The sequence below is a fragment of the Anser brachyrhynchus genome, assembly GCF_964034855.1.
Source record: "Anser brachyrhynchus genome assembly, chromosome: 5".
NCBI classification, from domain to species: domain Eukaryota; kingdom Metazoa; phylum Chordata; class Aves; order Anseriformes; family Anatidae; genus Anser; species Anser brachyrhynchus.
Genome location: NC_137699.1, coordinates 32,251,477 through 32,265,117, shown reverse-complemented (window position 1 = coordinate 32,265,117; position 13,641 = coordinate 32,251,477). Strand labels below are relative to the sequence as shown.

At 39.4% G+C, this 13,641-nt stretch overlaps 1 protein-coding gene across 19 annotated transcripts in view; it reads left to right on the top strand.

Annotated features, from left to right (window-relative positions):
• The window catches only part of PLA2G4B (phospholipase A2 group IVB), a 52,029-nt gene that overhangs the window by 13,196 nt on the left and 25,192 nt on the right, over positions 1-13,641 (top strand). For 10 of the 19 annotated variants that reach the window (XR_013952369.1, XM_080596197.1, XM_080596216.1 and 7 more), the window contains 5 exons: positions 302-403; positions 2,197-2,271; positions 2,699-2,756; positions 7,147-7,353; positions 7,915-8,126. Coding sequence is in view for 18 of the 19 variants with exons in the window: in XM_080596197.1 (XP_080452323.1) it covers positions 8,106-8,126 (21 nt within the window). In the remaining variant the exon portion in view is untranslated. Of the gene's footprint in view, positions 1-301; positions 404-924; positions 1,015-2,196; positions 2,272-2,698; positions 2,757-7,146; positions 7,354-7,914; positions 8,127-13,641 lie in introns of all 19 variants that reach the window. The other 9 variants (XM_080596201.1, XM_080596202.1, XM_080596199.1 and 6 more) reach the window with 6 other exon arrangements.

Below are 13,641 nucleotides of genomic sequence, written 5' to 3'. Positions count from 1 at the left end.
GTCTAAAAAGGATGTTTTCAAATGATAATTGTTTAGAGGAAGGACCTGTAATATTCTGTAATGACAGAATCATTATAATTTTTCTTTGTATTTCTAGTTTGTCCATCCTCTGAGTTGCTCCAGTTTCCCAAGTCTCAGGTGAACTGGTTGTTGCTACTTTCATTTCACTGTACAAATTGTTTGCTAACTTGTCTAAGATGTGTGGAGAACTTAGGACAGAACTGAGGAGTATTCAGATGGAGTGTGGGGGGAGCATTGCCATTTTTATTTCTCACTTCCTCTCTCCTCTTTTTCCTGTAAGCAAGAGCATGCAGCTGTTGCACAATCCATTCTGTGCTCCACATATCTGTCCATGTTGTCAGCCGCTTGTGTATCAAGTCTGAGGAGGAGGAAGAAATACAAGGTGTGTTAACAACAGCCAGGTACTTCCCATTCACAGTTTTAGCATGCGAGAGGAAGTGATGTTCGATGAATAGAGCTGATCATAAGTTTTCTGATGCAACACTTATTCTTTTGAAAATGTTGATTGGATTTTGTATTGCTGGGTTGGCTGGTTCTCCAGCTTCATGGAAACCAGCTTGGAAAGTTGTCATGCTTTCGTAAATCTTCTGGACCCACCTGGCCTGTTCCACTGGCTACCCACCATTCTGTGATGCCATGACACTGCTGGCTTCTCCCAGTTACCAGGAGCTATCCCCTAGGCTGGTCAGCAATTGAGCGAGCTGCCCATTTGAAGTCCTTCAACTATTGGCCAATTACTTTGCTTCCAGCTTGCCAGATCCTGTAGCTTCAAAGATCTTAGCCCACCCAGGTGACTGCCTGGCCACCCACATAGCAGTGAAACAGCAATGTAGGCAGAGTCCTGGCATGGGAACTGAGGCATCAGCCCAGAAATGTTTCAAAATATATTATTTCTATATACAGGAGTGAAACCTTTTTGGGAAGGGTGAGGGGAAGTGTGCCAACATGATTTCCTCTGAGAGATGAACATTCCAGTTCCCGGCGCTGGTACAGGCAAGTCACGGGGCATTTTGGCTTTTTGCGGTTCACAACTTGCTTGCCAGTACTTGGCTGACAAATGCAGTCAGTATGTGTGTGAGTACACAGAAAGGAAGACCAGCAATTAGTGGGTTTGAATCATACAAGGTGAGGGTCTCTGCTGCTTTGCAACATATCTATTGCATTGGGAGAGATTGTAGGATACAAGCTGCTCTTGTTGCAAAGGCGGCACCATTACTGGTTTGTGCTCCGTTGCATTGGTAGGCTGTGGGTGAGGCTTGATTCCTGGAGGTATTTATGGGAGAGGTCACCATCTGAAACCTAGTCTTCTATCATATCTCTGCCCCTGGAAGCTAGAATCTCTGAGTGAATGTATCTCTTCCAATGTGGGCTCTCCCTGGCTAAGGCAAGGAGACCTAATTTTGGACCTTTGGCACATAGTTCTGGATCATTTGGGAAAGGAGGCAGTTTAGGTAGCTTTTGTTAATTTTCTGCTCTGAACAGACTCAGTAACTCATGATCTACACAAGTTTTCTGGCATGTTGGCCGTATCATGTCTCACCTGCCACATAAACCATGAATGTTGGGGGCCTAATGTTAAAAACACCCTAGTTCTCTGAGGCTATAAATTTCTATTGACTTTGGTAGGAGCTTTGAACTATTCTGGGTTCTCAGCTTTCAAAAAGCAATGTACAGAACTCTCAAGAGCTTCAGAAGTCCCACAGTATTACATGAATTAAGAAGTTAAAAAAGAGCTGGGCCTGTGAAAATTAGTTTTCCACTAGAACAACAGCATTTAGAATTGCAATCAAGTGTTAAGTTTTATGTGCTGCTGAAACAGAAAAATTAAAGCAGACGTAATATGCATGCATTAAGACATTCAGAGATAGTATCGGGCTCCATGGATGACTCTGCCTTGGCACAGGGCAGACTAGCTTTCCTAACATGAACTGAGAAGCTCAGCGTGTTCCAAGTGCCAGACTCTATCCTCACAGTGACCTGCCTTCTGCGCTGGACTAAGGGGAGCAGGTGACAGAAAGCAGCTTTCATAAAGCTGAGAGTAATAATCTCAGCAAAGTGAATCTCCAGTTGCAATATTAGGAAAATTTTCTGACTTCTTTTTGTCACAAGAATGGCACAAGTGGACTGGAAGAACAGCCACACATCTAATTTTTGTCTTTGAAATATTTTCTCTAGGGATAAGTATCAATGCAGAAGGAGCTTCTGTATTAAATCCCCATGACTCTACAGAGCCCATGAAGTCCTCATGAAGTAAGTAGTCTTCTGCTCTTAGAAGTTGCAGTCCACCAGAAGTGAGTCAAGGGGATCTTTATTGCTGTGAATGAGCTTGCAAGGCTCATAAACTCTAATAGCTCTAATATTTTCAGTCAAACTCTGGTTATTCTGTTTTAAATTGCTCCCACAGTGTGGTTGATGTATAGAAATTTAGTAATAAATAAGTAAATAAATAAGATACAATGATGAACATAAGTAAAGGAAGGGGAAAATTCCCTTTGCAGTTTTAACAACCTTGCAGTAACCTCGGAAGAACCATCCAAAGAGGTAGGGAAAAGCCCTATGACTTTCTGAGACTTGGGGGCGATAAATTGTAATGATCTACTTGCAGGGGCATGCACTGAATTGTCTAATGTCTTTTCCACTTCTGATACTCATTTTCCTGTGAATCTTGATGCTTTAGGCAGATCTCATAGACCATGTTATTTGCCCATGATCAGATTCCCACTACTGAACTTAAGGTGAGTTTTTATGTTCCAATTAAGCTGAAGTAATGCCTGCATGCCACTAAGAAAGGGCAGCAACTCCTCAGGAAAAAAAAAAAAAAAGTAATTTTCTATTGCTTCACCTCCTTAAATGACCTTAGCATTTGGCCAGAAGGGTACTAGAGCTTACACTGGGACAGGGGCAGAGCTCTGTAAGCTCCAGACTGGGATGGGAGACAGACCTCCTCTTTTAGTGCTAACTAGCTCTTAGGCAAGTTTTATTGCAAAACAAAACCTCACTCTCAGATATTTCTATGACTTGAGCATTTTCCAATATTTACCAACGATGCTGTGCCAGTACTGACTTCTTTGTGATCAGTATGCTTGCTACAAAGGGCTTTGCAGTTGTTTCCAAAGTTAGTGGCGATACACTTTATTCAGATCACCCTGAATTGGCTGTTACTGTTTCTTTGCTCTGTCTCTAAGATCAGATTGGGGTGTTTTTCTTACATTTGCATGCCACTAAAGTCATCTGGACTAGTTAACCTAGGACATAGTTTGGCTGCTGCCAGCTGTGTTTAAAGAGTCTAGCCATTACCTGTAGTAACCTACAGAATGACAGACTGAGGATACCTGCTATTGTCCTTAGTCTTGTTAATTTTGGAGGGCTATTGGAGGGTAATTAGTGCCAGGAGTGAACTGAACCCTTGATGACTTGCGTGTTATTTTAAATTAGTCCTTGTATATCTTCTAGCCCTTTCTGAGCCAACGTCTAAGGGCTGCGCTTGGGTAAAGGTAGAACCTTGAAAAAATTCATGTACAGGACTTAATAAGGATTTGACACAGCAGCAGAGTTAGAAAGGAAGTAGTGCTATGTGTGTCATAAGATCACAGTAATCTTTGGTTTTTAATTACTCTTGGCCAGCATAATACCATTAAGTAGCAAACATTTCCTTAGTGTCTTGTCTTGTCCCAAAGAACTTAGAGTCATAGAAGTTGAAAAACAGTAGGAGAAAATAAGTGTTACTCCCTTGATTCTGAAAAAGTGACTATTCAAAAAATAGAAGGGGCTGGTGGCAACTAGAAAAGAAACCCTCCTCTTGATGATTTGAAACTAAATACCATAAACATAAGTCAGTTCTTCCTGTCAGCCAAGTGGTGAAGTGTAATGCTTACCTAACTCTTCTGAGGTCTTTACTCAAGCAATTTCGTACTGACATCAGTGTCAGACTATTTGAATAAGATCTGAAGATAAAGGTCTCAGAAACTGGCTTGAGTGGAATTACATTGAAATATCTTACTCAATTATTTCAATTAGATGCTCTGTAATAACTTGGTTTAAAACAAAAGAACAATTTCTAAACTTAAACACAGTGGATTTCAACGTGTGGTTTTACATTGACGTATCTTGGAAAGATAGCACTCCAGTCCTCAGATACCCCAGATAAATAATAATCAATTTCCTCCCATCTTGAAGCTACAAAGATCACCATCTCACCATAGGTACACCCACACCTGCAAAATATCTAAGGAAATTATTAGTTCTCTTACCGTGGTCAAGATAAAGAGCCAGAGATACTGGTTTTACTGTATGATATCTTTATTTAAAATTGCAGTGGTTCAGGAGATGGGTAAGAGGATATAGCACCTTTTACTTTTCTGAAACAGGTTTAGATCTTGATGGCCAGAAAGACTGTTCATTTATTAATGCTGCTATCACCTGACTGCTGTTCAGAAAGACAACCTGGTATTTTGTTCTAATTAGCATTAGGTGTGCTGAAAATGGATGGTTGGAAAGCATTCAAAGATCTGAAATAATTTCAGATTAGGTGTGTTGTTTTGCTCAGACAGAATTGTGGGAGGAGGGAACAGTGAAACTTAGCTTGTATTTCAAAATGAATTTTTTCAGTCTTGAATGGTCTCAAAGTCTGGCATTTCTGAAGCTTTGATTTAGCTTCTAGTTTCACATGGCAATGTTGAATTGAAAAACGGAGATATATTTTAATAAGAGGATTTTTTGTGCAAATTATTTGTTTTAGTGGTTCAATAACCACTATATGAAAAAACAGTTTGGGGATGAGCTTGAGAAAAAACATGTCTTTTTCTCCAATTTCTGAGGACATTTTGATTTTTTTTTTTGTTAATTTGACTATAAACAATTATTTCCTCAGATTACTATACTTTTCCTAACCCAGCCACTGAGCTGAACAAGGCAGGAGCTGATTTATGAGGCAAGGAGAAAGTGGCTGTCATCTCACACTGCCACTGTCTGGTACAACAAGAAGTCTCCACAAAGCTACGTTCTTCCACCTCCATCTCCTTGGTGGTGTCACAGCAGCTAGCCCTAGGAAGATCCATCACTTAGCTCTATTTAACAGCTTTAATGAGATGAATAAAGAGATGTTCTCAAGCATAATCTTAAGAGAGATATTTCTGTAGGAGAGAGTCTCAGTAATTGCCATCCTTGCTTGAGATGCAGTTACGATCAACACTGAAGGACTATGAAGGCGGTGCTCTGCTGAGGGTATTTTTTGTACACCAAAGCTGAGATGTTCTCGTGAGAAATTTTTCTCTGCTGTTGCCATTGCTGGGATAAATAATGAAAAACACTCAGTGAGGCTTCAGCACCTTTTGTAAGCTCTGTCCCAATTAGCTTTTAAGTTTAGGATAATCCAAAACAGAGCCATTTTGAGTTGCTATCATTCTACAGCTTGGTTTCTGACAGTCTAGCTGTGACTGTGAGTAGCTTCTTACAACAGGCTTAGTGAGCAGCCCACTGGATAAGTTGCGTGAAGCTGAACATTAATTTATTAGCTTTTGTTTTTTGCATGCTGGGAACAGCATAGGTCTGCATTCCTTCCATTCTGATTCTGTTTCATATGGTCTCTTGTATGCATGATCCGAGTGCCAACAGGTTGTGTATGAAGCATTTTCACTTCTGTTGCCTGCTATTTGTGCTGTGCCCTCTTTGCTTTGGATTTAACCTTTTAGATTTGTTCTTCCTTCTTTATGCAGTTGACTTTCTTTGTCTTGCTTTCCCCATCCTGTACATTTTTTGTGTCTGTAGTAAGGCCTGACATCACGTAGCCCATCTCCCCCATGTCCAGGAGGAAATGGACGTGGTACTTGTCAGTGTGCTTGTTGACAAGCAACACAAAATGTTTTATGCATTTTGGCCTTGCTGATTTACTGGAAACATTAACTTCTTGGAGGGGCTATTGGAAAAATTAGTTCCATAGCTCTCCAAAGTAACTTTTGCACCTTGATTTGAAGACATTTAGGAGCTTTTTTTTTTTTACTTCTTTCCTGTTCCATTAAGGCCTGGGTCTCCCTGCTGCAGCTGTTCTGTTTTTAATATGTTGCTCCGTTTCCAAGCAGACATACCCCTCTTCGAGTGGAGTTCACTTTTCTCTGGCTGTTTTTCCATTTGCCTTCTCTCTAGGAGGCAAATTTGTCAGCCTACTATTTTGGTCTCTCAATTCAATTACAGCAGCAGAAACCGTGATCAAAGCTGGAACAGTACTATGGAGGAGGAAAACCAAAACTCCTTTCTGGATAATAGATTTTTCTCTCTTTTCCTTCACTTTTTTTATAATCTGTGGAAAAGGGACACTACCAATTCCTGTGTCCGAGGAAGTACAGACAATTATGTTTGCACTGCAGTCGTGACTACTGCAGTACACGTGCCCAGGTGAAGCTGTTTAAAGTGTTACTGCAGGGGCACAAGACTTGCATGGTTAATTGATCTGAACCCCAGCTTGCTTTCTGATGAGTTTTGCTTATTTTTCTGGGAGCTTTGTAGCTGTCTGTTGATTTAATGTACATACATAGCAGACCTTTATTTCAGATATCTTTCTTTCTGGTATTTCAAAGATGCCACCATAACCAAGTACTCAAGTTCCCACTCTGCTGCTTGGATAATCAATCCTACATCCAGTCCTGAGGTCTAGCATAGTGGCTACATCACCAGTCACAGGAGAATCTTCCTCCTGAAAAGTCAGTTTGAGCTGTTGGTTATAACTTGCATAACCCCAGGAGCATCTGACTAGAACTGATTTTAAATTGGTGATTTTAAAAAATATTTTTACAATTATTTATTTATTTATTTGGTGGAACGATTTAAAAAGTGGTTTGAACATGATTGACAGTACATATGTGAATTTCAGGTAATAAATAATGCCAAAGATTTCAGGTAAACCTATTTTTCCTAAACAGTTATTTTGGTTACAGTTCATTTTTTCTTATCTTGCCCCAAACCAAACTCATAGCTGCTATTTGATGAAAATTAACTCTTGACCCTCTCCCCTTCAATCAGTATTAGGTGTCTACTGTTTGTTTAGTGAGGCCTGGTTGTATCTCTTCTTCTGACTGATATTGCTGTGTTCAGGTGAGCATGTATTTACTGCAAGCTTATGGTGTCCCCCAGGCGTTTTCCCAGCTTGGATCTGCAGGACATCCACCATGAAATTGCAAATGTGGATTATGGTACAGCCGGAACTGATTGCCTGGAGCAGTGCCCTGACAGGCAGCCCACAGATTGTCTACCAGCAGTCCACAGGAGGAATGGGAGAGGCGGAGGAAGCTGTGTCTGAGGCATCTCCTGAGGATGTTTCAGGACCCACCACTGTCACTGGTAAGCTGATGGGGGGTAGAATGAGAAGCTGGGAGATGTCAAGTTGACACGTCCTTTTTATAAGAAGCTTCTAAAGGAGTAAAGGCCAGAAGATGTATACAGCTTTCCCTTTCCCTGTCAATATTTATCTCAGTTCCATCAGCACCACTGTGCTGGCCAGGTAGTCATCCACTAGGTACTTCAAAATAAGGAGGCTTGATTTACTGGTTTGCAGAACAATTCCCAATAATATATTAAAACAAGTCCCTGCTGTAGGAAGAGTTGAAAAGGGCCCTTCAGAAATGGATTGGTTTCCCAACAGAAATTTTAATAGATGAATTTTGGCTATCGTCTCCCTTCATTTTTTTCCCTTTGAGTATTATGTGGAAGAACTTAAAAGATACAGAAAAATCAGCTACTGACTGGATGGAAGAAATGGGGGCAAAGGGGGACTTTCCGAACATGGCAGAATCTACCCATAAACCTGGCAGGACAATATTGGGGCAATAACAAATCATAAGAGGTAAAGTGACAAGCAAAGATGTGATTACTGCAGCTTTCCTCTCACCTCTGACATTGCAGATCTCCCTGTCAGACGTAGGCAGAATCTCTTCTCCACACAGAGGAGGCAGAGGGTGGAGCTCAGTGCCTGTATAAATTATATGTGTCCTTCAGGTTGTTTCAGCAGCAACAACAAGCTGTGAGCGTGTTTGTCAGCTGACAGATCTGTTATCCAAATTGGGTTTTCTGCTGCTGTCGCCATCTTGTGAGCCATGGGGAGCCCACCAGCCAAGGTAAGAGAATTGCAGGTCCACTCTGTTGTGGCCTGACACCTTGTTATTGGGAACTCTGTCTCCAGCTCTTGTGAGCAAACTCTCCCCCTGTGTCTGTTGAGATGCAAAGGAAATCTGCTGCTGGTGTGATGTAGCAGGGTTATCTTGAGCTTTGTAAATTTCCTATTTTCCTCTTTTACCTCTCCATATTTAATACATGAGCTAGCTTAAGCAAAAACACAGTGAAAATGCTTTCCTTTTCTTCTGTCTTAAGGTGTACATGCTGGAGTGAACACCAGGAAGGAAAAGGGCTGGCCTTGAGTTTACCTCACTGCAAAACGAAAGTGCTTTAGTCCTACTGCATGCTTTTCTCAGGATAGCACATGTTCATTGCTTGCCCAAGCTGAAAAAAACCAACCAACCAAAAAAAAAAAACAACACAAAAACCAAACACCTTTTTCTAGCAACAAAGCACAATTTATATTACTTTAGCTGCAGGGGGGAGTTCTAATGAGCTGATTTAGCTATCTTTCATGTTTACAGTGAGTGTGATTCTAGTGGAAGTATTTCTTGTTTGGACTTGAGTTTTCCAATAGTAAGTTCATTCAGAGATTTTAGCTGATAGTTTTTCGTATAAATGAACAGAATTATCGGCTGAGAGTTATGTTCTCGAGTATCTTTAAAAGGTAGTGGATGCCGTGTCTGAAATGGAAGATGTGAATAATTTGCAAATGAAACATTCTTTGTGTATCAAACTCTATGTCAAATTTTACAGCAAATAAAATGAATATGGGCATTCCTGGGGTTTAGATATAGTGGAAAACAATGTTACATGATATGGCGCATGGAGAATTATTAATCGTTAAGATTGAAGAATATTTGCCATAGGCAGTAATATTTGCAGGTGAAGTTAAAGATTCAGCTGTCAGTAGCTTAAATAGACAGACTGAATGCTATGGTAAAAATATTCAAACATTTGGTGCTCAGGGCAAAGAATATAAACTGTAAATGCAAAGTACTCTCTGGATAAAATTTGTATTTAATCTGTCTACTTACCTGTTAGATCCGGAGCTATGTATCCATCTTAGATATAAATATTATCTATCAATTTTACGTATCTATTTTGTATCTAATAAAATAACACTGGATCTGAAAGACAGGTAGATAGCGTAGATAAAATTTTACCTAGAACGTCTCACAGAGACGGTTCTTACATTTGATCCTAATGCTGCAACTGCTGTTCTCTGAGTTTAGACATAATCCTGCTTGATAGGCAGCACTGCCAAAATGTTAGAGTTCAAGCGTAGCTGCAGGTCAGAAAGCTTCTATTCCCAAGAAAGAATATTCATTCAGTAATGTAGGTAGCTGTCAGGCAAATGCATTTTTTGGTATATTTAAATGGGTAAATAGGGACAGAAATCAGACTCTAGTGGTTTTGTGGGTTTATTTTTCTTTTAAATTAAAAATTCAAATTGGAAAGTGTGGATACTTCATGCTATCTAGGAAGACCTAATAAAAGTCTCCCAGTTAGGTTTTTACTATTTAAATATGCTACCAAGATGAACAATATGCATTTGGAACTTGCAGGGGATGCTTTTAACTTTCATAACAGTGTCTTTTCTTTTGCTCAGACAAGAATAATTGGTCTTTAGTTTTATTTTATGAACAAGGAAATATTTTTTTCTGTGGTAAGATACTCAAAAATTCTGCCAATACAATGCCTCGAGCAACCCACTTATACATGTGAAGAGATGACTGAGAGAGTATAAAGAGGGGACGCATCCCAAATCTACAATGACTCTTCAAACGCTCCATCAGTGATAACATTAAATTACAGTGAATGTTCATAAAGCAAATTAGATTTACTTATCAATGGTTCAACTTCCAAGGATAAGATCTTGGATAATTGTGATTCCCAAGGAAAATGAGGCTTACATGCTCATGTTTGTTCCTTCTATCCCCTCTCCTAGTTTTGCGTATTTCTTCAGTTAGTTGGTTGTCCCACCAAAATTTTGCATTCCTCTAATTTTAATGGAAATAGGCATCTGGGTAGAAGGCCAAACTACAAGCAGTATTTTCATTGATAGAGTGGCTAATAAACTCAGCCCACATTGGCAATTAAAGAATCTATGTGGAAGAGAGTGTTTTGGAACCAGGCTGGTCATGAAGGTCATGAAGCTTTTTTTTTTTTATTTTAAGCTTATAGCTTTAACCTTAATTTAATAGATTGTATCCAAATTGTATTTGAACCAAATCGTCAGTATCTAAGTTAAAATAAATGATGATAATATGCCAAGTTATTATATTTGTTGTGAGTTCTTCTACATAAGATATTGTACTGCTTCTAGTACGCCACTGGGGAAAGAAAAAGTAATGCGTGAAAGCAGGTAATTAGTTATGCCTAAAAGATACTGATAAAGCCAGGTGATAACCCTAAAGCTATTTGCAGAATGCCAAAAGACATGGAGCAAACTCTTCATAGAAAACTCTTCATATAACCTGTTGTTATTCCATGGTGGTAACTCTGCTTAGGGAACTACTTAGTTTTGGGGCAGGGGAAGTGCAACACTGAGGTGCCAGTCAGACTTCCAACATGTGGTGATGGGAGGAGGTTCCCAGGTTGCCAGGCTCTGCAGAAACTACTCGTCCAGAAGAATAACTTCCTAGTGAAGGTAGCCATGAGGCCTTGTTCATGGAGCAGCATGGTGGGGCAATATGGAGTGGAATCAAGGATGTGGAGCTCTCAGTAGGTTTTGCTTCTTTCACTGCCATCCAAAGACAGTCTCAGTAGACTTTTTATTAATGAGATTTGAGAAGCTCATATACTGTCGAAGTTGTCTTTTTGGCATGAAACCCTGAAGTGACTAACTACCTGTAAACAGGAGAGAAGGCTAATTATGTGTCCTCCTGAAGCTGACAGGCATATGACTATTCTCTGGAAGCCAGACAGTAGGCCAGCAAATGTATATTATTACAATCATTGAGAGGTTGGCAACGGATGTGAATTTTCAGTTTGTCTAAGGTTTCATGCAACTGTAGCAATTCTTCCATGCTAATTTTATCTCCTGTTTATCAACTTTTCTCTATTTTAGACCTGAAATTGCTCCCCTAAAACTTGCTTTCGGAGTACGGAAGTGTAGTTTAATGCTAAATGCTATCAAGTGGAAAGATTTTTTTGTGTGTGCACTTTTTAGCCTACTTTCTGGGAGTCTGGACATGCCACTATTTATTGGTCTGGAGTAGTTTTGTCTAGGATGCAAATATACACAGGTAGCTGACTCCTGCACTCTATCGTTGGCCTCAGTTTGGCACTATTAATTTTCCAGCAAGTAAGGATGATTGTATTTCTAGGCAAAAATAGAATGATGTGCTTCTGGGAAGCTACATTTGACTCTGGATATTTCCAGAGGGGATTAGTTACTCTCTGTGTGCCTATACAGGAAACTGTGTTTCCGACAAGGAAGTGATCTGAAAGGAGCAAGATCAGTAGAGCTGCAAGACTGTCGAGAGCTGTCTGGATATGATGCCTGTGCTTATCAATTTGCATTAATCACAGTATTACTCATTGTGTCTGATTATATGGAAATCACAAATGGTATCTCTAACCACACATATTTTTCTCTAGAAGGGTATTCTGGAGTGCCAACACTTTTGGGCAAGGATGTTATTTTAGACCACCCAAATCAGAACCCAGTAGGCTGCTCTGGACCATTGTAGAAGAAAATGAGCTCAGCCTTTTTCTGATGAAAAAGAGAATTAGCCCAATTCTGAATGGTTACTGCAGGCTGGAGTAACTGCAGCCTTGGGAGGGAGCAGGATGGCTTCAGGCTTCCCCAGGGAATTTTCACAGCCCATAGGGTTTGTCGTGGCTACCTTTACCTGTCTCAACCTGTTTATCTTTTCCCCTGCAACAACACAAGGATGATGCTGCACCAACTCTGAAGTAATGGATAGTCATCTTGGGTGATGTTTCCTTTGGCAGGAAGATGTTGACATTTTAAAGCGAACTGCTTGCTGTTGGAAGGGAAAGGAAGGAGGCAGGAGGCTCTCTGGCTCTAGTGGGAGAAGGTGAAAAAGCATGACACCTATCACAACTGAGACTACTCTGATAATGAACTGCAGATGCACCTTTTTTTGTAAGAAATTATGAAATTTTCATCACATAAGGTTCAGAGCAAATTATATACGAACATCCATTTCTCTCAGTGAAGGCAAACTCTGAGAATGATTTGGGCTTCTATTGAGCAAGGCGAAGTTGATTACAAAACAACATAGAATTAACATATTAATTAAAAACAGTCAGCCCTGTAATTGGCTACAGAATCCAATATTTCATGTTAATGAAACCTACTAGGAATGCTGACTGAGCATTGCAGTTGGTACTTCCATGTTAAATAACTATTTGCATGGGAAAATTAAAGTCAAATTATTTCAGTGGGCAACTGGAGTAATTTGGAAGTGTCCTCACTGGAACTTGTAATGTCTATAATGTGTTAAACTCAGAATGTTTTAAATATTTCAGTTTTAAATTGGAGAAAAATATAATAGGAATGCTTCTTTTTCCACAAATGTCTTGCATTTTTATACAAAAGGTGTTTCAATCAACTGTTAAGAATCCAAGAGACAGTGTAATTTGTGATTTTGTAGGTTTACCAACAAGGTTTCTCTGCTTAGGTGACTCTTGAATATCAACCTGATTTTTTTTTTAAAGGATGTAACTTTAAAATTGGCATCATAATATTTAATATTAAGCCTTTATTTGAATGTGCTAATTCACAGTTAAAATGGTATACATCTGATGTAACATCATTTACCTCTAAACAAAATTGAATGAAGCTGAATGAAAGCAAGTCTCATTTCTAATAAAAATACCCAATAGTCTCCACCCCATTGTAAAAGAATTTCAGGTTAAGTGTAGTGACTGCTTCTGTGGAGGGGTTCCACCTTCCCCAGCTCCTAATATCTCTGAAGATAATCATTTCAGTGTCAAGAAAACTGATCATGGTGCTAGCTTTGAAAATAATACTGTCAAATTATTTCTTAGAGTGTAGTGGGATACTCTGGTTTAGACAAATAGATATGATATTTCAGTCAGTATGTAATTTAAACTGCCATTAAAAGTACTGGAAAACTTCCAACAGTGTGTGGTCTTGTTTTAATTTATTAGTTATAGCAGGGCTGGTTGTTGTTTATGCTTATTATTGCTGACACGCCAAGCTAGTATGAAAAAAAAAAAAGATAAAACACTCAAAATGAAATCAAAAAGAAATGTTCCAATTTGAAAAAAGAAGGAAATACTTTCCTTAATTAAAATTATTATTGTCTGTGCATGTGTGTTCATTCAGGATGATCAGAATATCTTTTAAATGTGCTGAATATTTTACTGACTAGCTTAGGCTGGGAAGCTTAATTCTTTGTTAGAGTTAGGAGCAAGTAACTTGAAATAAGCATTACAATGATACGTTGCCTATGACAGAAATAAACCTCATGTCTGGAAGAACAATGGTCCCATTTCCATTAGGTGTATTCAAGACAC